At 40.2% G+C, this 25149-nt stretch overlaps 1 protein-coding gene across 2 annotated transcripts in view; it reads right to left on the bottom strand.

Annotated features, from left to right (window-relative positions):
• The window catches only part of LOC137944239 (exocyst complex component SEC8), a 72955-nt gene that overhangs the window by 12891 nt on the left and 34915 nt on the right, over positions 1-25149 (bottom strand). For both annotated transcript variants that reach the window (XM_068789859.1, XM_068789860.1), the window contains 11 exons: positions 19322-19632; positions 19068-19231; positions 18826-18941; positions 15032-15102; positions 12782-12909; positions 12622-12671; positions 11323-11423; positions 10646-10758; positions 10396-10503; positions 2100-2297; positions 1864-1949 (listed from right to left, as the gene is read on the bottom strand). In XM_068789859.1, coding sequence (XP_068645960.1) covers positions 1864-1949; positions 2100-2297; positions 10396-10503; positions 10646-10758; positions 11323-11423; positions 12622-12671; positions 12782-12909; positions 15032-15102; positions 18826-18941; positions 19068-19231; positions 19322-19632 — 1446 coding nt within the window. The remainder of the gene's footprint in view (positions 1-1863; positions 1950-2099; positions 2298-10395; positions 10504-10645; positions 10759-11322; positions 11424-12621; positions 12672-12781; positions 12910-15031; positions 15103-18825; positions 18942-19067; positions 19232-19321; positions 19633-25149) is intronic.

Raw genomic sequence — 25149 nt, 5'->3', positions numbered from 1 at the left:
GAAGGTTAGATATGGAGGTACTATCCGTTATCACTTGGTCTCCATGACAAAGAGTAGTGATACGGTTAGCCCCCCTCCTGGCCGAGGCGATGGAATGAAAAAACTTTGTGTTCCCATCTCCCTCGGCCATCCAGCGGAGTGTAGCACGTTGTTTCCAACGGACTGATTCCAAACGAAGTAAATTAGAATACTCCATATTTAATTGATTTCTAATAAGTAAATCAAGAGGAGAGATAGACCTTTGTTCTTCGAGGAGATCCAAGTCAGATATGCGGCGACGAACCAAATCTTTCTGAGAAGCAGCAGCAACACGGTGATTTCTTGCCCATAATCGGATCTTTGCCTTAAGCGCTTTGAGTTTTAGAGGAAGAGCCCAACCTGGGTTGGGATGAGTCTCCTGCTCAAGCCACCAGTTTTTGAGTGAAGGAGTGAAGGAATCAACAAGTATCCATGCATTTTCGAAACGGAAGGGGGATCATCCCCAAGCAGATGGGCGAGTATTGATTTGAATAGGCCAATGATCAGATCCGATTTTGTTTAGGAATTGGCTAGAAACGTTAGGGAAGAGTTGGCCCCATTCGTTGTTTGCAAAGAAACGGTCCAACTTTGACAAGACAAGGGGGTCTGACCATTGGTCCAAGTGAATTTTTTCCCAGAGAGGGGAATCTCTGAGAGCCCAAGGCTGCTAATGAAATTGGAGAAAGCTCAAATGATGGACAAAGTTCTGGTTGCAGGAGGGCTTTTATCTGAGCAAAGGAGAATAACGTTGAAGTCTCCTACCAGTAGCCAAGGCAGGTCCCATAATTGAATGAGTTGGAAAATTTCCTCCCAGGAGGAGGCCCAATCATGGTGTCGAGTAGGGCCATAGATGTCAGCTAACGCCCATGAGGTTCCAAGGGTGTGATCATGGAAACGCAGGTCCATTGAGAAATGTCCCGACATAGTGTGGCATCAACTGCTTTCGGGTCCTAGATGACAACGATGCCACTAGAGTGCCCAATCACATCGTCATTAGCCCACGTAGGATCCAAATTATACCATAATTCTCGGGCAACAGAATTGTCAAAGATTGCAGCTTCGTTTCTACAAGAATTACTATTTTTGACTTACATTTTAAAAGTGCTACTTTGACAAGGGCTCGCTTAGACTGTGAACAAAGTCCTCTGGCATTCCAGGATAACAAGATCATTCAGGACGTGGGGGGGGGGGGGGGGGGGGGGGGTGATATTCTTCGTCGTCTCGTGAGCTTCCAGGAAGTAGGAGCAGAAGATTGTCGCAAGTTCCGTCATTTCGGAAAAGTCTTCTGGAGGGAGTCTTGTTCTTGTTCCAGCAAAAACTGGAGTAGTTCATCCCTCTGATTGTGGTTGGGGTTGAGGTTGAGGTTGAGGTTGAGGTTGGTGGAGGTTCAAACAAAGGAGGAGAACCTAGGAGATTGTTTCCCCAAAAAAAAAAAAAAAAAAAAAAAAAAAAAAAGAAACAACAAGGAGGCATGCTACCAAAGAATAGTCCGATGCTTTCGTGCAACAAAATAGTGCTAATGTCTTTCAGAAATTGCATCTTTCACAAGAAATGCTGCAAAGTGATTTGAATCCATGCTCGCACCAAAATTTTCACTTTTTTAAGAAACTCATTCATGAGGAAAATCTTTTTTCTTAACATCATCAACAAGAAAAAAAAATAACTCACAAAGATTCCCAGCTACTGTTAGAGGCACACTTGTGAAAACTTTTTTTCTTGCATTTAAAAAGCAACAACTAAGAAGGCAGGAAAATATATATAACAGGAATGAATGAGCCACAACAATTTTGAGAGGCACACTTTTGTATAAATATGTAACCAGAAAAAATAAAAATAAGATCTTGCCTTTCTATCGAATCGGCTACATATTCCAAAGAGTCACTGAGAGATGCTAGCAAAATGAGTTTGTGATCATCACGAATTAAGTAATCCTACAGTTGCAAAGAAGCAAAAGAATATATGATAAGGAAAATTAACCCTTTTTCTCTTTTGGAAGTGGAATTGTCTTTCCACCAGAAATCATTATTTAAAAGAAATGCCACAGAACACTGCTCATAGTTTTTAAAAGAAAATTAAATTACCTGTTTGATTGGCCGCAGACTAAATAATAAATCGCTCAATTCCATCTCAGTCTCAATAGTCTCAGTATCAGCAATACTACTGTCAGGCATTGGCTGACCATATTGGTTTGGCAAGCAGGCACTAGCTGGATCAAGACGCATCAAGCTCTCGATGTCGTGTCTACCAATAAGCATATAACTCTGTTTCTCTAGAACCGCCTGGAAGTTTTTCAAGATAAAGGTATAATATAATTTTTTTTTTTGAAATGTTGATAATTTTATTTCAAAGAAAGAGAAGATACATCAAGGGAGACCTTCCCTAACAACAAAAGGTATAATATAAATTTTAGCAGCCGTGATGTGTACTGATATTAATAAATTTATGAGCAAACACAAACAGGAATACTGGTATTAGGGGTACAACATAAAACGAAAGCCAGCTAAACAAAATATACTTTTAACACTTTTAAACAACTAGAATATTATCAAAATTTCAGAACTCAACAAGCAAAAGCAAAAGAAAACCAAGATTGTACATAAGCACAGAGGACAAAAAGGGTGATAATGTCAATCGACATCCACTCACCAGTCCAACTGCAGGAGCATCTGTTCTCTATTCTCCTATCCTTATAGATGAAGATTATAAGTTGATGCTTGCTTGTTTAACAAAAAGCAAACAGTTAAAATAGCAGAGGAAAGGTACTTTGTGCAACCCTGTGAAAACCTTTCATTTTTGAAAGCTTTTGAGTAAATTCTCAAGAAAGTTGGAGGTCAAAGCCCTTTAAATCGAACCAGAGAGTCCTGGATGGGCGTTTATTAAAAGAGAGAAAGTTCTGGTTCGGAAATTCAATTTTCAGCTGGAATACCTAAAAGTAAGTATGCAAAATTTAAAGGCAAGGGTGCTTTATCAGTGGATCCCTTCCCACAGAATATTGTATGAAGCTTAGCTTGGTCACCAATGTGAAGGGAGATTTGGAAGAGCCTTGACCTCAATGTTTTGGAAAAAAATCTGAAGACTGCATAAGAATGACATCTTAATCCTCCCAACTGGTTTCAACCAGGCATAAGTGCAGACAAGCAACAGGCACTTCAGTACAAAGTCATCCTCCTACAGAAAACTCCATTTTCTAACAATGCTTCAAGAAAGTTGGAGGTCAAAACCCTTTAAATCGAACAAGAGAGTCCTGGATGGGCGTTTATTAAAAGAGAGAAAGTTCTGGTTCGGAATTTCAATTTTCAGCTGGAATACCTAAAAGTAAGTATGCAAAATTTAAAGGCAAGGGTGCTTTATCAGTGGATCCCTTCCTACAGAATATTGTATGAAGCTTAGCTTGGTCACCAATGTGACGGGAGATTTGGAAGAGTCTTGACCTCAATGTTTTGGAAAAAAATCTGAAGACTGCATAAGAAAGACATCTTAATCCTCCCAACTGGTTTCAACCAGGCATAAGTGCAGACAAGCAACAAGCACTTCAGTACAAAGTCATCTTCCTACAGAAAACTCCATTTTCTAACAATGCTAGTCGGCTAATTCAAGAATTGTCTGGTCGAATCCCAATGTGGGATTGTTGGAGAAACTGGGACCCAGTCACCAACTTTCAGCTTCAACTAGGAGACATGAAAAAGCAGGTGCATGATAGCTGTGGGTGGTAATTCCAATCTGTAAGCCACCGGTCCAATGCACTCCACATCTTTGAAAGGGCCGAAGTAATGGAAAGAAGGATGTGTCTCCTCTAAGCCACAAAAGTTTGTCGGCATGGTTGGAGTTTCAAATAAACCATTCACCAACCTAGAATTCCCTTTTAGTACACTGATTGGCTGGTTTCTGTTTCATACGGCTCGGGGCCATTGACATGTTGCACTAAAAAGTGCATAAGGCATTCAGTGCTCTTCCTATCTCGGCTTTCTGTATGGGTAGAGATATTTCAAGGTCTCACACTAGCAGTGGGGCTTCTGGAATGACTAGAATTTTATGGGCATGTTCTATTGCTTAGGGCAGCCCCTTGGGCTCCTCAATCATGTGGTATGTTGATCCCTCCAACACAAATAAATGGCTTCTGAAGTTGATTCTCCGACCAGTGACTCAATAGCCAGCTCAGTTCTCCCCTACTATAGCCCCTCAATTTTCTAACGAACTGCTAACCATCTTTTCAAATTTGAAGGATCCTGTAAAATTCCAGCTAATGGTCTCAAGAGTTTGGAGTACCTCCGTCCCCTTCACCAGAAATGTAAAAAATGGCTAGGACAGAAGTGCCCTCAACATTAATGTAGAATTTAGAGGTTAAGAAGAAGAAAAAGAAAAGAGAGAGAAGAAGAGGAGGCAAGTGTGCCACAATTCCCAACATACATTAGGGTCTAAAAACCACCACCTTTTCTATTATACAGTCACTTAAGTAATAAGAAAAAAAAGTTACAATAATGCCCTCCACAGTCAAACTATCATAACTCTCTAAATACATATTAGAATAAAACAAAAATTGAAACACATAACTCCAACATGAAGACAAGCTTACTGGTAACTTATGAAGGATATATGGCAAGAGTCACATTACCAAAGTACCCTTTACATATATTTCGCCACTTTGGTCAAAATCTCGGCTTTCTGTAGGGTAAAGGGTACTTGGGTGAAGAAGAGGAGGCAAGTGTGCTGCAATTCCCAACACACCTAGGATCTACAAACAAACATCTTTTCTACTATATAGTCACTTAAGTCATAAGCTAGCAAAGTTTAATGCCACTCCACAATCAAACTATCATAACCCCCCAAATGCATATCATAATAAAATGAAAAATTGAAACACATAAGTCAACATGAAAGACAAGCTTACTACTGAACTATGAGGAACTATGGCTAGAGTGAAACAACCAAAGTACCTTTACATATATTTCAAAAAAATTAAGAGGTATCAGCCGACAAATAAATGAGAAATAAAGATATTCACCTTTCCCCACCATAATGCAAAAAGAGGGCACCTTCATCTAAACTAAGGCCAGCGCTTGGCAACTTTCTCACAGAGGAAGTTATGTGATGCTGCCACAATCCAATAATACCACAACCTTGTTCTTTTCGATAGTGCCCTTTAACTTCATGAAGCGAGGGTGTCCATTCCTCACCCTATTGGGAAAAACTCAATTAGCTATGTGTGGTCCCGAGGCTCATCACCATTGGCCACTTCATCAGGTTCTTCAAAAAGAAGTATTTGTCAATATTTGCACCTATACCCTGGTGCAATTTCTCATCATAATTAAAGCATAATTCTCTTGCAGTCCACTATCCATCTCCCCATTGAGTAAGTTTTTGGAAAGGTTGGACCCAGTGATTTCTGCGGGACTATGGAGAACTTGAATTTGCCTCCTCATGTAACTGGTTTGTTGGCAACAAAGAAGACAGCCTCAGGGTTAAGTTCAAACTCTGGAGCAAGTTGAACTTTTCCTATAGCGCATTTGCCAACAGATTAGCCACCATTGTTTTATGGTTTAAAGAACTAACCTCCACTCCAATATCCTCCTATAGTCCACTAACAAACCAAACGACCTTGGCTTCCTAAGGTCAACCCCAAACCGATTCGGCAAGTGCTTGAATTTGGCTTGATACTCCCGTACTATAGAGGTTTCGTGCAACTTTGTTGTGGGGCCAAAACATGCAAAGAAGGTATGCACTAACTCGGCCCAATTTGGCACACCATTATATGTCCTCATCCTTCCAAGTAAAAACTACAGATTGTTACTTTATGTTCCTCTACAGTGGGGTTCCATTTTTTTTTTTATCCATGCCATCGGTTTTTCACAGGCCACATACTTGGGGCAATCTAACCACAAGGTTCAAGTACTAATTCCGGTGGATACTTGGGGTTCTATTGGTCAATAATTAAGAAACCACGTGGTTCCTTCCAAGGTCTCGAGACCTGTTCCTGGAACAGGTCTTGTAAGGCTGCAAACTTCGCCTCAAGGGATTTACTCAAGTAATCAATCTTTGAATTCATGATCTTGAGCTCCCCTTCCAATTCATCATGAGGGTTGCTCAATGCTTCTAGACTAACTTACATCGTGACAGCCATATGTAGTCCCAAGTGAAGAGTTTGCTCACAAGAAATTCAGAAATTTCTTCAAACAAGTGATGGGTGCTTCCTATGCTTCACGCAAAAGAGGATGCTAACATGACAAAGATGGCTTCTGGCTCTAACAATGATGGATATGATTCACAATTACGAGGTCAACTATTACATAACGACATTTGTATGATTTAGGAAAGGCCATGTTGGCTATAAAGGGTAGGTAAGAGAATAAGAGAAATAATCTCCTTCATGAGCATAGTAGGATCGAGTCATAAGTTCAAAGTTTTTGGGATTTTATATATTGAATATAAAAGATCAAGGTGGAGTAGAAGACCAGCAAAGAGGCGGAGAAGAGTGGTGCCAAAAAAGAAGGGTAATATCATTAGAAAAAATACCATAGAAAAGTAACGTCAGCTATGGAGCGGCAAAAGAGTCAAAAAAAAACTCTAGAAGAGGAGTCGTTCAGGGGCAGAATAGTCCAAGAGCACACTATAGATGGAGCACCAACTCATCTAAGGGTAGAATTGTCCAAGAGAACTCTCCATAAGGGGTGCCAACTCATCCAGAGACAGAATTGTGTAAGATAATTCTCTAAAAGGGGCATTAACTGGAGGAAGAATCTAGAAGCGCCCAAGTTCAATATATGACTAGGAGCACAAGCAAGGGGGCATCCAACTCTTAGTCCCACATAGCGAAAATAGTAGAAGTAGCTCTTGTCCTTACGCAATAAATTGTAAGCTCCATGAACTCTGTATTCATCCATCAATACAAACCCCTTTCTAAATTTGGTACCTATCAACTTCAGCCAACCCAAGGCATCTTAACCAACAGCATAAAGGTCATTAGGCAGCTAGCCCCCAATTAATAGAGTGTCTATCGTCGTAGTGAGTCTTGCCAGCTTACCTCAAGGAGAACGACCCTTGGCAGCGATAAGAGTCCTACCATTTTCCATTCCTTTCATTACAGCCATTGTCATTCATTAGTCTAGTTGTCCTACCCTAATACCATAGCCAAAGTTTAGTATGCCAATAGTCCTTGTCCCTACCCACCCACTACAAGTTCTAGTCTACCTAGAACTCTGCACTCACATCACCAAGACTCACGAGTTCCATCATCCATCTCAGCCATCACACCCTTGAGTACAAAGATTAATGGTACAAAGATTTTGAGTTTATTAGTTGGGAAAGAGGTTTCCTAAGTTGGCTAGTCATTTTGGGATAGGGCCTTGGACCCAATTTAACATGAAGAATAAGTAAAGCACAGCTGTGAGAAATGACAGCCTTTCTAAGGGAGAAGCACGACCCCCAAAACCTTTTTTTACTCACTTAAGTTGAAGTAACATGCAATGACCAGAATATCCCTCATCATTCACAGGAGTTATTAACGCCAGCAAAATACAGGAATAAAGTAGAGGGAAAAGGTTGGAGTACGAGTAACCCAGCTACCAGCTTTTCAACTCTTAAGGAGTACCTGGTTTTTAAAGTTCAAAGAGAACTTAAAATATTAGGTGTTGTTTTTGGAACTAGTAGTAGCTAGTACAGGAGAAAAAGTTACAAAGAAACTATTCTCAGAAAAAAGGAAAAAGAAACAATGGCGCTCCAGCAACCAACACAGAAAAGTTGTATAAATATTCAAATTTTGTTGGAAGTTACAGCAGATTCACCTATTTATAGACTCTAAAACATCCAAAAACTTAGCAAAATAAGTAACATCACCATAATGAAAATTTCCTAAGAGTAAACATCCTAATTATAATTAGATTGTGATTTTCTACCGTGAAATAAACTGCTAAGAAAGAATGCCAGTAACTAATTATGACTTACTCTAGAACTTTCCTAAATTAATTATTAATAAAGAAAACTTGCTAGCCAAAGACTTTCCTAAAGAAAACTCTCCTAATTGGGACTTTAGACAAACTAGGAAACTACTAAAAGTCGACAATACTGACTTTGCCTAGATAGAAAGTACTAAAGTAGAGGTGTTCCTAAAAAGTGACTTTCCAAAAATATAAACAGTTGCATTCAGTCTTCTTCTTTTCTTTTCATCTTTCTTTTTTAACAAATATTCAATCATTTAGGATGACTTTCTTCTTCCACAATTAAGCAATGTACTACAATAGTTGTACAGCTTATAATAGACTCAAATAAATGACAAAGACTATACCCTTCTAAGAGAACATAAACTAAGAGGGAAATCATAACATAAACATGTGAGCAGGAAATTACTAAAATACCCTTAACATTCTAAGACTCCCACTCAAGTTGGAGCATGTATATACAAAAATCCCAACTTGTTACAAAAATTGATAAACTCACGCCTCCTTAGGTCTTTTAAAGACCAATCTAATCAACAAACTTCACAAAGGAGTAATAACAGTCCCACTCATCACAGTATCACATAGAAAGTAACAATTGACTTCTATACGTTTTGTCCTCTTGTGAAAAACTGAGTTATTGGCAATAAAAAGGCAGCCTTGTTGTTATACTAATGCTAACTGGTGACAAATAGGCTTGCCATACTTATCCCAACATTTGTCAAAATAATAGTTCAATCACCCAAAATGTACACACTTCTTAGTTAGATGACAAAAGTGATGAGGTCAAGGATAAAACAATGTTTCAAAGACTAGTTGGAAAACTTATCTATGCAACTGTCACTCGGCCTGATATATCTGTTAATTGGGTCCAAGGCCCTATCCCAAAATGACTAGTTAACTTAGGAAACCTCTTTCCCAACTAATAAACTCAAGATCTTTGTAATCACTAATCCATGTGAACACTCCCCCTCACGTGTAAACCATCTTTTGTGGCCCTATAAGTGGATAATTTAGGAGTAGGCAGTTTAAGTGTAGGCCCTCTTTTTTGGCTCTACAAGTGGATAGTTTTAGGTGTAAGCCCTCTTCTGTGGCTCTACAAGTAGATAGTTTTTTTTTAGGTGCAGGCCCACATATGAGTACCTACTCTGATATCATGTTAAATTGGGTCCAAGGCACTATCCCAAAATGACTAGTCAACTTAGGAAACCTCTTTCCCAACTAATAAACTCAAGATCTTTGTACTCACTAATCCATATGGGACTATTCCTTAACAATATCCTTTTCTGTTAGTGTGGTGAGCCAATTCATGGAACATTCACGCAAGATACATTTAGAGGCTACTCAGAGGATATTAGGGTACTTAAAAGGGTTACTTGTAAAGGGGTTGTTCTTTAAACCTCATAATCATTTAAAGGTAGAAGCTTTTTCAAATGCTAACTATGTTGGTTCCAGACTTTTAGAAATCCGCTACCGGTTATTGTGTGTTTGTAGGGAGCAATATAATGAGCCGAAAGAGCAAAAAGAAGAATGTGGTGGTCTGTTCGAATGCAAGATCTGAGTATAGACTTATGACTCATACTGTAAGTGAATTGAAATGGGTAAGATCAGTGCTTCACGAGCTGAATTTGCAAGTTACCAAACCCATGACCATGTATTGTGATAATCAAGCAACCATATCCATGACAAGCAACTCGGTTTTTCATGAGATGATCAAACATATAGAAGTTGACTGCCATTTTATTCGAGATGCAATTATGCGTAAGGAAGTTTGTTCGATCCTGTGAACAAATTAGTGATGTTGTTGCTAAATCCTTGTGTAGACGTGAACTTCAAAATATTTTGTAACAAGCTAGGGTTTCTAGACATATATGCTCCAACTTGAGGGGGAGTGTTAAATTTGGTGAAAGGGGTAGTTTAGTCATTTCACATGGTCTGTATGGTTTAATGAGAGTACCATCATGTCCAGCATGCTTAGATGTACATGTGGTCCTATGTTTATATTGTTTGGAGATGGTTTGGAGATGCAGATAGGTAGATATAAGTAGTTATGTGGAAGAAGAGTATATACACCATTATACACCAAATCACTTTAATAAGGGAGTTGGGGTCGATTTCGAACCCTAACATGAGCTTATCTTCAAGCTCATTCCAGCAACCGACTTCTCTCTCTCTCTCTCTCCTCTGTTTCTTATTCTAACTTAGTTTAAACAGAACAAATAGCTTGAGAACATGCCTCCCATGTAAACAAAAAACAGCCTTTAGCTAGTTTAAAATTAAGACTCCACCAAACACTGTTTTGATATCTCTCAGTAGATAGTTTTTCTCCCAGTTCCTTTTCTTAAAGAACTGTGAAAACTAAACTAAACAAAACAAAATTACGAGGATAGTATCAGCAGAAACAAGGGTAACTTAGTTTAAAACAGAACAATATAGTTTGAAAACATGCCTCCATGTATGACGTTCGACATCTCTCATAAGCACGTTCAAGGAAAGTCCGCACGTATTCAACAAGTTCAGCAGCATATTTTGGCATTGCTTGAGCCCACCCAAGCACCTAAGTCAGAGAACAAAGAAAAACCATTAGTAGTTCACCCATAAATAAGTTAAAAAAACAAAAGGAATTTAACTTCTGTTGGACCCAAAATTTTCAAAATGCAAATGAAGTAACTGATTGAGGACAATGTCAGAACATTTACCTCCTTTGCCAAAAAATCAATAGCCAAAAGGCCTTGTAACACAGGTCGGCCTTTTTCAACAGATGCAGTGTAGGTTGAAGTGGCTTGCGCTCGGGGGCGAAAAGCAGCAGGACCTGCAAAGTCATCCTCTACAGTAAGCCTATGAATATTCAAAAGAGTACCAAAGGCACCTGATACAAGTAGTTCAGATCCAAATGGCAGGAAGATTTATAAAGTTTAACTTCTTACCAGCTTCAAATTTTACTGTAAGTATTATCCAAACAGATTTTAGCTTAAAAACTTGAGACATTAATCTATCTCTTCAAACTACAATTTTCAACAGTGGAACCTTTGCCATAACACTTGCAAGTGATATGCTACTCAAACTTAATACCATGAAGGTCTGGGACATGTGCAAGTGATATTCAGTATGCAACTGTAACACACAGCCTGATCTGGGTACCAAATGGACTGCACTGCATGATTCATTTTAAAAACAAAACAGGATCCCCTCATCCAATGCATGGAATCATCATGAATTTGATTGATTTTGGTGTATACTGAACAAGAACTTAACCAGAGAACATCTTTCAAGAAGAACTCTAATCCTTAAACATGGTGACCAAATTGAACACCAAAACATTCCAGGTTTTTAGTTTCTCCCTAAACTATGAAATTCAAGGGAAAAAAGGACTTACTTGATATTGCTTGCTGGACACATTTCCTGTAATCAACAAACATAGTTGGCAAAAAATGGTCCTTAAGAAAGTTCTCCACAAAGGCTTGCAGTCCATCATTCCTGAAAAAAATATATCCAGGTAAAATCAAAACCACTTCGAGAAGAAGTGCTCTAGCCACCATAGATAAAATCACCAAATACATATCATTCTCTCATATAGAAGACATTAAACATTTTTGTTTGGAAAGTTATATATAAGAAGAATTCAATGGCACAACATGTAGGGAATGAGCTCCCCCCCTGGTGCCAATGGCCTATCATTGCTTGTATTGCTGACATTGTGTCCACAATTAATTGTACTTGGAATCACATTACTAGATCAGCCAACTCCTTGGCTGATAGATTAGATAAATCAGGAACAACCCCACCCCCCCCCCCCCCCCCCCCCCCCCCCCCCCCCCCCCCCCCCCCCCCCCCCTGTAATCTTGCTCTTTTTAGCCTTTTACTATAATTCATCATCATTTAAAAAAAAAAATTGACTGTATAATTTTGTATTCATCAGGCATGAAAAAAGTTTCGAGATGTGCAAAGACAAGACTTATTGGTCAAGTAGATGTCTGACATCTGAGAGAGGTTTTGAGCTAGAGAGTTATAATTCTAAAATTGAGTACATGTCTAACAATTATGATTGTTTTCTCGTTTCTCCGTTTCTTGGTTTCTAAGGTTAAGAAATGCCACGGTACATAGTAATTAGAAGAGCAAACTTTTTCCACATTTTCTGAGTTCCCTCTCTTCACCACGCAAGGTCTTCTTTTCCTACTCTACTTTTCTTGCTCCACTCCTCTTGTTTCTCATATGTTGGATCATTCCCTATATTTTCAGTTCCATTTACTTGTGTTACAAAAAGAGTGGTTTGAGGAAAGTTATTTGATTACACATGAACAGTAAATATTAGAGGCTTTGTCCAACATATTTGATATATCCACCAATTTTCTGGGATATCGATTGCACATACAAACACACAACCAAATACCCATACAACCGTGAGACTTAAAAGTCAAGGCATCACACTAAGAAACCTCTCCAAATGAACTGTGAGCTAATGGCTAATTCCATATACCAGTTACCATAAGTTTACTGTATGTGATGAATGACACCATTTTTTTATTTTTTTTGGCAGTGACAGTTATCTTATTTAAAAGTGCCAATTAACAAAAGAATCAAAATAGTAATCATAGAGAAGCCCAAAATATGAATTGCATGACATACCAATGAAGGCCCCAGAGAAAAAAAGGAAAAGTTATGAAAATAAACTCACCCAAACTGAGAATAGTTTGAAGGCAACATTAAAGCGACTTTATCTGTGAACTGCATGTTTCATAGTATTAGCAGAGGTAGAATCATTTGATGCCTTATTTCTAGTATTATTTTTTTTCTGAAAAGAAAAAGACTATTGAGATAAAAAAAATTTTGATAACCTGAATGACAGGCCGATAAACAGAAGCTGCCAGATAAATGCCTAGCTCTGGAAGCACTGCAGAAGTCCCATACCCCTCCTGTGCCACATTCGAACTCCTTTTATTCCATCCTCGAATCATATCACCTCCTAAGCACAAGGAAAAAACATGGAACACAAACTCCACCAGAAAAAAAGGAACAAAAAAACGAAGAAGAAAGCTTGTGACCTTAAAAAGAGGATTAAAGTTACGAGTAAAATTGAGTTAAAACAGGACACCAACATAAGAAAATTTAAACTACAGCAGGTGTCTCTCCTTCAATTGTGAAAGATTAACTCCAGCCCAAAAATTTGCCATGTGAGTTGCACTTGTAGAATAGTAAACAAAGACAATCTGAATGGAGACATGTACAGTATAGGATCAATGAAAAAGCCTGAACTGGTGGAAGAGCCTAAACCCCAAAAGAAGAGCCCACAGGCCTGCCTCCATGGAACCACAATGACCAAGACGTATGGAGAATACCAGACAACTACAACCCTTATAATCCCAAAAACACCATTCCCACCTGCTGAAACCATGTTACATTTGGACCTACGAATCCACATTATCCATTTGCAGGGAAAAGAACATCTGATTAGGGACCGAAGAAACCAAACATATCAGCTGCGACCTCAGGCCAATCGCTAATGTTGCTGGGAAGAGAACTTTCCAGCTCAAAAGAGCAAACTAGGGTACTGAGGTCATACCCAAACTCTTATACTAGGTTGTCAATTTTCTTCATGAAATTTGGGACTATTTTGCTGTCCATCATACATGCGAGCTCTCTTTATGACTCTGAATGCATGAATAATTTTGGGTGTGGGCCCAACCATCAGGGGAAACCCATTGAACCTGCTCTTAAACCAAGAAGAAAGGTATCCAACTGAAAAACTCAACCATAGAGTGGAGATGACAAACCTAACTTCTTATACTAGCTTGTGAATTGTTCTGCATCAGAAGAGGAACTAATCTTCACAGCCATACCTGCTGCCAACTTGACAAGACTGTTGTTTATAGACCTGCTAAGGTGACACAAAAATGTAGAGGAGAAGACAGACCAAAACATGTCTATGCTTGATTGCTGACTTAAATTAGCCTCCTTGACCTAGCTGGACTAAGTTCAAATTAATATGCAAACAAATCAGAGAGGATTTTTGGCTTCTCGTAAGATCCAAGATCAGCAATAACCAGCCTTGCTCATAACCTTCAGGACATTGAGTGGCCATGGATATGTGGTTCACTGTTTCATATTTAGGGACATTGAAGGACCATTAATATTTGTTTCTTTTTTTTTTTTTTTTTTTTTGAGAAATGTGAATTTTTTTGCCACAATGCAGAGGAAAAAAATCTACAAACAAGGAAGGCTCCTAAAAATAGGGATTAAAGGGAAATCCCTTCTTTGGGAAGAGAATCCACCAAACAGTTGACAGCTTTAGGAACAAAACTAAATTATAAACAATAGAATCGGCTAGCTCAAGAACATCAAAGAAATAAGGCTGAAGACGCCAAGGGGGCTCTTTTCTTTTGGAGCACCAGGTGATGATGCAATTTAAGTCACCCTCAACATGAGGAGGACCTTGAAATCTCTCTCTAAAAATGATGAGCCCGTGCCGCAAGCTTGAAGCTCAGCCATGAAGGTATCAGTGATACCAAGTGAACGTGCAAAAGAGACAAAAATGGTACTGGAAGAGTCTCTGAACACACCCATAAACCAGAAAATCCCAGGTTTCCCATAGAGGAACCATCAAAATTCAACTTTATGATGTTTTAATCTGATGGTTTCCAAGCTTCAACCCTGGGGGGAGTGTGATGAGATAAATGGGAAATCGGGGTACCAGCAACTTCTAAAAAGATCCAACTTTACTTCTTTAAAGGGAGGATGAGAGGTGAGCGAAGTGACCACGTCGGGGAAGGTGGTTTCAGTAACTCTTCACCAAGTGGTAGAGGTAATTTGAAAAATGAGTCTATTCTTCTCATTCCAGATGGCCCAAGGGATGACAGCAAAGCAAGCTTTCAACATGGTAAGACCAAGAGCTTTCTTTGATATTTTTTCCATTTAAAAACAGGAATACAGGTAAACAGGTAAATCCTTACATGGGAAATGATTTTTGTACCATATCCATTTTTAAACAGACAGGTGGAACAGTAGAACAAATAATCAGCTAGAATTGCCACCCCTAATCACAAGTACACCTACAAAGACAAAAGAGTCAATATAATTATGATGTATACCTGGGCTGCGGGTGGAAGCTGCTGCATCTGTAAAACGAAAAACAAATGAGAGCCCTTCTTCCGAACCATCCCTGCAACATAACCCAATCACAACAACGAGATTTTTTACTTAAGAATAGAAACAGAAAAAAGAATTACCAAGGGATACATCTCAGCATGAGAAATGAAAAGAAAGGTAGCAAATCCAAGGCTAGCAACAAATATATTAAAGAGAAATTACAGAAATCAATGCAATACAAACAATCCATAAAAAATAAAACAAGCATAACATTATGAAGAATTGATGGAATATGCATCACCCTCCACAAGAAGTTGCAAAGAGACTCTATCCTTGCCAAACAAATCTGCCATGCCATTTGCCTGTCTCACCATGTGTGACCACCATAGCTAAAGATTTTCATAAAACAAAAAAAAAAAACTAACCAAAATCTCCAAGGTGGAGTCTGTGCCATCAGGAATCAACTAGTGATAACCACAGTCCCCTTCTACCACAAGAGGAGAAGTGTAATTTTTTTTAAAGATACCCAGATCATGAAATAACACATGGAGCTCTGGTGGGGCCTCTTTGCATCGAAGGGGATTCAAAAGTCGTCATCAATTGGTGCAATAAGTCTTCTAAGCCTCCTTGGAGGCACTGGAACCTATTTGAGGATATCTGTAATTTAATTTCTCATTTACAATGTAATTGGAATTATATTCCAAGATCTGCTAATCACCTAGCAGATAATCAAGCTAAATTAGGCGTTTCTCTCCAACATCATGTTGTGGAGGAAGCAATTGTTCTATAAGGTATTTGTATATTTTCTTTTTTTTAGTAATATATTCACACCTTTTTACTCAAAAAAAAAAAAAAAAAAACACATGGAGTTTTGCCTCAACGGAATTACAACACCCAAAAGGTGCAGAGTACATACAAACAACCTGTCCTGAACAGCCACGATAGACGCCCCAAAAGGGGCTTAGGTTGCCCAATCAAGAGGAAATAAAGAACTAAATCTAAATAGTGTATTTGTGATAGCCAAATTAAAAGGGTGTAGAAGATCATTGATGTACCTGTTTAACTGTATATCCATCTATTTTTGAAGTTCATAAAGCAATGAGCAGATTTCTTTGAGCCCCTTACGGAAAACATGATGTATGACACCAAAAGATTTTAAATTCTAATTATTCTTTTCTCTAGGGCAGCCATGTCAGTTCTTCAACATATGGAAATAAATGAATCATTGAAAATTAAAAGAATAAAATTTGTGAAGTTGGGTCAAACACCTATCCCAAAATGATTAGCTAACTTAGGAAGCCTCTTTCCCAAATAATAAACTCAACATCTTTGTAATCACTAATCATGTGGAACTATTTCTTTACACTCCCCCTCACGTGTCGGCCCTCTTTTTTGGCTCTACGTGTGGATAATTTGGGTGGAAGACCACATATGAGTACTTGCTCTGATACCATGTGAAGTTGGATCAAACGCCTATCCCAAAATGACTAGCCAACTTAGGAAGGCTCTTTCCCAACTAAAAACTCAAGATCTTTGTACTCACTAATCCATGTGGAACTAGTGATGCCAGAGGTGGTATGGGGTGTGAGGGCAAGAGCCGCGGAAGACTCCTGCTGGGTTCCGAAATGAACGAGCCAAGTTTGGGGGCTGAGGTATGAGATTCTAGGGGTGTAGGGGAGGTGAAGCTCATCAATCAGCTAATGGAGAATGCTATATTTGACGATGTTTGGACTAGAATGGAGAGGGTAAAAAAAAAAAATTGCCCGTCTTGGAGAAGATTTGGTGAGATTTGAATGATTTCGGAGATTTCTGTGTGGGGAGGGGGTACTAAAGTGAGGTTTTGGGGAAATTTAGGAATTTTCGGGGGGGGGGGGGGGGGGGGGGGGGAGGGGGCGTTGTTGGGTATGGGAGGGGGTGTCGGGTGGGTGGTCTGGCATTGCTGGGACTCGAGGGGGTGGTGGGAATTTTTCTCTGGCATCGCCACGGAGAGTCAGATCTTGAGCTGGAACCAGCATCGGGGAAAAGCACTGGAGGGCTGTGGCTATCTCCTTCCATCTAAAACGGAAGTTCCTCTTCAGTGGGTGAACCGACATTCCCGGCGACCACGGAAGGTAGTCATCGAGAAGAGGAAAATGAAGTACTACGACCAAAGTTTGTGGGACCGTTCCGTTTTAGTGGTTGCTCTCTGAAATTGTAATCTGAAGTTGGAGATCGCTTGTGCTGGGATGCAGATGTAGGAGAGTTTCGATCCATCAGCTGAAGAGATTCATATCACTGGACCAGATTTCCGAATCTGCGTTTTCCGTAACTGAAGCAGAAAAGGTTATTTCGTTTCTTCCATCGGGATACCATCGTCCAACAGGCATTGTGGTCTTCCATCGGAGACTCAGAAGGCTCGCCGGAGTGATGGTTGGGTGATTCCGACCTTCTATGAGATTTTCTTTCTCGCCGTGAAGAGAAACCTCTCTTGGTTTTGCGCATCACTGCATCGTCACGTTTTCTGCCAGCGTCGGAAGTGATTGCGGGAGCCCTGCCGGAGTGACGGTGACCGTCGGGAGTGGTCTGGTCGCCGGCCGTGGGGACGATGACCGTTGGGGGCGGATCTCTCTTGCATCATTGTTGTTCGGCGCACGTTAGCAATTTTGAAATTGCACAATGCATGATACGACTCCCAATACCTTTTGTATATGTTAAATATTTTAACCTCACTTCCATTGAGTATTATCAGTCAATACTTCCATACTCCATGAATCTCTCATTTGATAACTCCAAAAAGAATTTTGAGACACTTTAAAAAATTTCATGGACAAGGTTAATCGTATGTCCTATGATCATATTCACATAAGAGGGTTTTCAAATGTTTATTGGGGAGGAAGACAAAATGATAGAAAGTCAATTTTAAGGTATTGCACGCTGGTAGGAGAAATTTTAATTACTTAGCATAGTAAGAAATAGAATATTATAGCAAGATTAAGGGCAAAAACAGCATATAAAATGATGGCTCATGCAATATGTGAAATGTTTTGGTCAAAATCATTGCTATAGGAGTTACACTTGACTGTCAAGAACCGATGGTATTATATAGTGACAATTAGGGCAGCCATCCATATAGCAAATAATCCACTCTTTTATGGACAAACCTAACACATAAGTACATTGTTATTTTCTAAGAAACAAGGTGATGGATGAGGTTGTCTCTCAACATGTTTGCAAATAATCCACTCTTTTATGGACAAACCAAACACATAAGTAGATAGTTATTGTCTAAGAAACAAGGTGATGGGTGAGGTTGTCTCCACCAACATGTTTCATCAAAAAATAAATTTGCAGATGTATTTACCAATATATTGGTTTCAAAAAAATTAACATAAGTTTGTGGTAAGCTAGGTATCTATAATCTATATGCACCCGCTTAAGGCGGAGAGTTCTCTGTATGAAGTATCAGAAAGAACTTTTATTTATGTATTCTGGATTAGTTCTTACATAACTTAAGTACAGTAACTGAAAATTCCCGACAGCGTTCATTGGCTCTCTGATACCTTCTCTCTTTTCTCATGGTATCTTCTCTAAACAAAGGGTGGTCAGCTATGGTTTCTCCCATTCGTGATCTTTCCCTTGTAAATATAAACTTCAATATGATAGCCTAAGATTCCAACAAACAAATTTTTGTCATGCTTTTGAATTGGTCCAATGTTTGCAGCAAATAACCACAAAAGAAGATCAAACTACAGAAAGAGCAAACTTCAAACTGGAGAATGCTGCTAACTTGTAACAGGTGAAGTAGATGAAGTATTACCTCTTATCCTTGGCAGGGGTTTTACTTGCAAGCCTAGCTGTTTGTACAACAGCATCTGCAGAGGCAGTTTCAGGAGTTGCACGCAGAATCTCACAGATGAGCTGCTGACATTCACTCTTTACCCCACGCAATTCAAAAGAAAAATGAGACGGCCCTATGATTAGTCACATAGTTGATAACCATTTCCTAAGACAGTGATAAGTATTAGAACATGATGCAAAAATAAAAACATAGGCATTTACCTGTATAACTGTTAAGGCAAACCCTACACTATAGCCTCCAGTAGCCTGAGAAGCTTCTGAATCGGGGTTCAAGTTCATGTCCCCATTCATTATTTTCGGTGTGTGTATATCACTCTGCTGCGTTGATTTTGACTCGAGAAGCTCCCCGACAATAACGTGGTTCTCTGAGTTTAACAAGAAGACATTGAAAGTTTTGTTGTTGTTTACATAATCTTTTCATTTCTTTTGGAACTAATATGATGAAAAAGACTTACCAAGTACCCTTATGATTGTGTCTAGGGTTCCAGTAAGAAGTTCACTAGCAGCAGCTTGTGCTGAGCCTGTGGGTGCCATTGTAGGAGAGACTGGACTGACAGCTAGAAGTTGCCCAGCTAAAGATGGTCCACTCTGATGCTTCTTTTTCAGAACCTGATAGTTTTCTAGAAGCCCTTTAGAATATTGTAAACTAGCTGTTGGAGATGTCCGAGCTGACTGACCAATAGAGGGCCTTGATGAATTTAAAGCTGCTGCATGAGCTTTTATTTTGGATGTTATAACTTCACGAATTGTAGGGCGCAATTTTTGACTGTTTAACAGATAATTAATGAACATTAGATCACATTATGGTGGAAAATCTGATTCAAATTTGATGAATAATAGCAGATACACACGATGGAATCTTCGTATGTCTGTAAATGTTGGATGTGTTAACTGTTTTCCTTTTTCTTTTCTTTTTTTATTTTTTTGTTTAATTGAATGGTGAATGTATTTACTTCGAGTAAAGGATACATAAGAGCATATAAACTACTCCCAAGGTACATTCCACAAAAAAGATGTCCACAGGCAGCTCCTACTCTAGACAGGGCACAGTAGGCTGAACGAGGAGCAACAGTTAGGGACAGGCCTTTGGCCACACAGTGAACTGACAATAGGACAATAAAGAAGCAGAAAGCGGCGTAGCTATAATTGATATAAAGGCTGATCATCACTTCATTTTCAAGAAAGTTACAAACAATGTAGCCTCACATGGACGTGTTTCTTTACCACCACCTTACAGACATTTTCACCGAAAACGCAGAATTCTCTTAATCTAACCTTTCCAAGCTTGGCTTTTCCAACATAAATGACTCAGCTTGAGACTGATTTTTTTTTTTTTTTTTTTGAGAATGAGAAAAATCATATTTTAAAATTAATACTTTGCGAAGTTTGAATTGAACTGGTGGCACTAGCTTTGTCTCTTTGAGATTCCTTGACACCAAGATTGGGAAATGGGGCCCCAAGCCTTTCAGATTCGAAATTTCATGGTTTCATGAGGATGATTTTGATAGCTTTATTTCTGGTCAATAGTCCTGTCTTACCACCACAGGTGCAGCAGGATGGCGTCTTCCTCAAAAACTCAGGCTTCTAAAGTCTCGCCACAAATCTTGGGCATCCGATCGTCATGCTACCATCACCACTAAAAAAACCCTCCCCCTGACCAAAATCTCTGGTCTTGATGAAATTGAAGAACAGCAGCCTCTCTCCACAGCAGAATTTCAAGATCAAATCTAGGTCCAAACTCAATTCAGACTTTCTCCCACAAAGGGCAAACTCATTGGAAGCAAAGGGCAGATTTAAATGGCTTCCAGAGGGTGACGGTAACACCAAATTTTTCCACGCAATTGCATCGACAAGGCGAATGACCAATTGAGTCACTTCATCATGCCTTAATGATGAAGTGACTTCGGATAGGTCAGCTATTTCTAATACTTCTCTTAGCTTTTTTGCAGGTCCTCTACAAAGAAGAATATTCGACTCATCCCAAGCTTCAGCACATTCAACTGTCTCAAATTCCTACTTCAGTGGCCTCTTTACTTGAGCTTCCTTTCTCAATCAAAGAAGTTGAGAGAGCCAGTCTTGGTATGGCTGCTGACCGTGCCCCCAGACCTGATGGATTCAATGGTGCGAATTCTCCAATCGCTGCTGGCCTATTATGAAGGAGGGCATTTTGGCCTTGGTCAGTCATTCTATCACTGTGGGATCACCTTCAGAAGTATGGGAGCTTCTTTCATTGTGTTAATCTCAAAGTAGGACATTGTTGAACACCCAAGGGACTTGCCCAAGGTAATTCATGTTGGACAATGTGTTTTTATAAAGCGCCGAACCATTCTTGATTCAGCAATGGCCACCCATGAAATCCTTGACCACTTCAAGGAAACCAGAAGACCGTGCTTTGCCCTCAAGCTGGATTTGAAATTTTTTTGTAGCTAGCCACTTGGAGAATCATCACCTGCGATTTTGGATTTGTAGCGGCATCGCCTCCACATCCTACTCCTTCTTGCTCAATAGCACGGTTTTTGGATATTTCGGCAACTGTCGTGGAATCCGTTAGAGGGACCCACTCTCACCCCTCCTATTCAACATCGTTGCTGAATATCTCTCTTCCCTAATATATTCATCAAAAGAATTTGGTTGGTTGTAGCTTGTTTCCCCCTCAATCGAAATTCAATATTCCTCTCCTCCAATTTGCTGATGACACTATCTTCTTGGAGCGAGCACATTGGATCAAGAGAAGAGAATTAAATCCCTCCCTGACCTCTTTGAGCTGACCTCTAGCCAAAAAGCCAATTGGAAGAAGACTTCGATTATTGGATACCACATTGAGGATGAATAGCAAGGGCAGGAAGACACTCTTGAGGTCATACATTGCTGGAATCCCCAACTACTACCTCTCCTTCTTACACTGCCTAGCTGTTGTTTGCCACCAAATTGAAGCCCTCAAGCATCATTTCCTTTGGAGGGATCTAGTGAAGCATTTGAATACCAATTAGTGAGGTGGACTGAGGTTTGTCATTCCAAAGATCAAAGTGGTTTGGGCACACGCCTAACAAAAGACAAACCAGGCCTTCCTCCTCAAATGGTTTTAGAAGTTCAATTTCTCCCAAAAATCTAATTGGAGACCGATGATCGCGACCAAGCTGAATTGGATTGAGCCATAGTGGACATCCAGCGGCAGGTGATAGAGGTTTTCCCCCTTACGGCGATCCTTCTTCCCTCTACTCCACATTTTTAGTGTGGAATCCATTTCTATGTTGATTGTGGTGCTTCTTTAAGCTTCTGGTTTGATTGGTGGAGCAATATTGAACCCAATTCTAGAGCTTCAACAAAATTCTAGAATGATTGGTGGTCAAGCCAATCCCCCCTCAAAAATAGATTCCAAGAAATCTCTGGCCTCTCAGGTAACTCAGAGGTCTTTATCTCTGACACCTGGTCAGATAATGGGGACTGAAACTTAAACCTTAGAAGGGGCCTCTCAAATCCTGAAGCTCTTCTTGCTTCCAAACTCCTTCACAGCCTCCCAATCAGAAAGCCAAATAACTCAGGTGACACTTTAATTTGGACTCCATGTCCAAAAGGATCTTTCTCCACATCCTCTGCATACAAATTCCTAAGCAACTACTCCACAGAACACCCAAACCACCATGCGGCCTATGCCTGGGACCTCCTAGCCACGCCACGTGCCAAATTCTTCATCTGGACTGCATGCAGGAACAAAATCTTAACTTCTGATTCCTTAATCCGTCGGGGCACCCACATCCTGGACCCTCTCTGCCACTTGTGAAAAAATGCCCCAAAAACAGCAACCCACATTCTCCTATCATGCCAGTTTGCCCATCTGGTCTGGACATCCCTTCTAAATAAAATTGGCCTCCAATATTGTGCCTCGAGAAACTTAACAAACACTGTCCTCTCACTCATCGACTCCTAACTCCCAAAGACAGGTAAAATGATTATATCATGTTGTATTGGACATATCATTTGGGTACTGGAAAAAACGTAACAGGAGGAAATTCAAATTCAAAACCTCTCCTTTTGAGGCTTTGACAGAGCAAATCACCAACCAAGTATCTGTTTGGCTCCTAAATAAAAAAGAATTCAGAAACTTCGGTGATTCAAACTTCAGGGGAAACAAGCAGACAATCGAAGGTGTATCCCCCCCCCCCCCCCCCCCCTATGGGCCCTCCCTCCTCCCGGGCATATAAAGCTCAACTTTGATGGAAGTGCTCTTGGTTGCCCAGGTCCAGCAGGATTCGGTGGTGTTATCCACGATGCAACTGGTGACCTTCTCTTCTCTTATGCAGGCCCCCTTGGTAACTCTGATTCTACCACAGTAGAACTCTTGGGACTGCTGCATAGGCTGAAAATTTTCTCTAGCCACCTCTTTGGTCTTCTTTGTATTTAAGGAGATTCAAAAGTGCTTATCAATTGGTGTGCAAACTCCACCAGACCCCCACGGCGTCATTGGGATATGTTCAATGAAATATGTAATTTATTTTCCCATTTAAGCTGTAAATGGAATCACACTCCCCACTCTGCTAATCACCTGGCAAACACCCAGACCAAGGCGGGCATTTCTCTCCAACAATTTGTTGTGGAGTCGGGCCTCTGGACCTAGGTTTGTAATTTTCTTTTCCTTTTTTCCTCCTTTTAATCAATATACGCACCATTCATAAAAAAAAATATTGGCCCCAATTCATCGCTCCTTTACTTCAAACTAGCACAAGATGAAACGCCTCCATTGCTAAATCTTAATTTCAGGCATGGTTTGGCCGATCACGAGGCTCAACTTGTAGCTAGACTCATTTTGGAGCTCCAACCAATCAGAATTGGCAAATTGCTCCTCTCGGCTTGCCTAGTGCATGTACCATGGTGTTTATGGCAGGAATGCAACAACTGGCGCTTCAACCTCTAATTCAACAGTATAGACAGCACCATCATTTCCACTGTGGGCCTCATCTCTAGTTAGCTCCACACTAGAAAAGAATTTGCCCCCCATGAGGGTATATCCCTTCGATTGAATTGGCGCCTCCTTGCGCATATGTTGGGTCCCCAAAAATCTCCAACCATAGTCGAGTGGACCCCTCCCCCTAGTGACAGATAGCAGTGCCTTGGGGTGCCCGGGACTAGTGAGCTTTGGCAGCGTCTTCAGAAATTGTCGGGGCGAAACTATTCTCTCCTATGTTGGTCCAATTGGTGTTGTTGATTCAACCATTGCTGAGGTATCTGCCCTCCATCATGGTGTTAAAGTTTTCAAGGACCGTCTTGCTGGTCATCATCTTATTGAAGGTGATTCTAGTGTTGTCATCAATTGGTGCTCGGGATCTTCCTCCCCCCATGGCGTCATTGGCCCATTTTATCCTCCATTTCAGACATTGTATCTAATATTTCCAGTTTGTGGCATCATGTACCCAAATCTATAATGTAGCTCTGTTGTATCTGTGAAGTTGGGTCCAAGGCCCGTCCAAAAATGACTAGCCAACAAAACAACAGTAGCCTGATGTAGAACGTCTATCCATCTTATACCCAGCATAAACAACATCAGAATCTTTGTACTCAGTAATCCATGTGGGACTATTCCTTAACACTCCCGCTCACGTGTAGGCCATCTTTTGTCGATCTGCAAGTGGGTAGTTTAGGTGTAGGCCCTCATATGAATACCTGCTCTGATACCAAGTGAAGTTGGGTCCAAGACCCAATTTAACAGTATATTTCTCTCTTTTAATAAAATTCAGTACTACTTCAAAAAAAAAAAAAAAAAAAACAATCAGAATTCGTCAAAACACCCATGTATGTATCCTAGAAAGCTCCACCATATGCGGCAATGCTCGGATTGCCACGAGCACTGCCATCAAAGTTAAGTTTGAGCGAACCAAGCCAAGGAGGCTTCCAATCTAGGTTAGCTGGAGGATGGGTGGGGGCGGTTAGATTCGCTAAAGCACCACAGTTGGTGCGAAGCCAGGTGCCCAACCAAGTTGGCGAACTCGTTTGTGTGGAGCTTGGAGGAGACTTGATGGACAATGATGCAAGACACGTCCTCCTGATTTTCAGAGGGGTCAAGAAGCTCCAAGCAATAGCAGCCTCATGAGGAGCACGGTTGTCGAGCCTCTGCCATCTGCCACTAGAAATCCACCAGGTCTCAGTCCAATTGAGCTTGGCAGGTATCATCGGTCTCCAAATTGATTTTAGGGAATAGTTGAACTTCCAAAACTACTTGAGGAGATAGGCCTGGTTCATGTCCTTTGTAAGCCGGATACCCAAACCACCTCGCTCCTTGGATCGGCAA

The sequence above is a fragment of the Aristolochia californica genome, unplaced genomic scaffold (assembly GCF_029961685.1).
Source record: "Aristolochia californica isolate CCGP_79_NKW_82.1479 unplaced genomic scaffold, dmAriCali1.0.hap1 SCAF_11, whole genome shotgun sequence".
In the NCBI taxonomy this organism is placed as follows: domain Eukaryota; kingdom Viridiplantae; phylum Streptophyta; class Magnoliopsida; order Piperales; family Aristolochiaceae; genus Aristolochia; species Aristolochia californica.
This window is presented reverse-complemented; position numbering and strand designations above follow the sequence as displayed.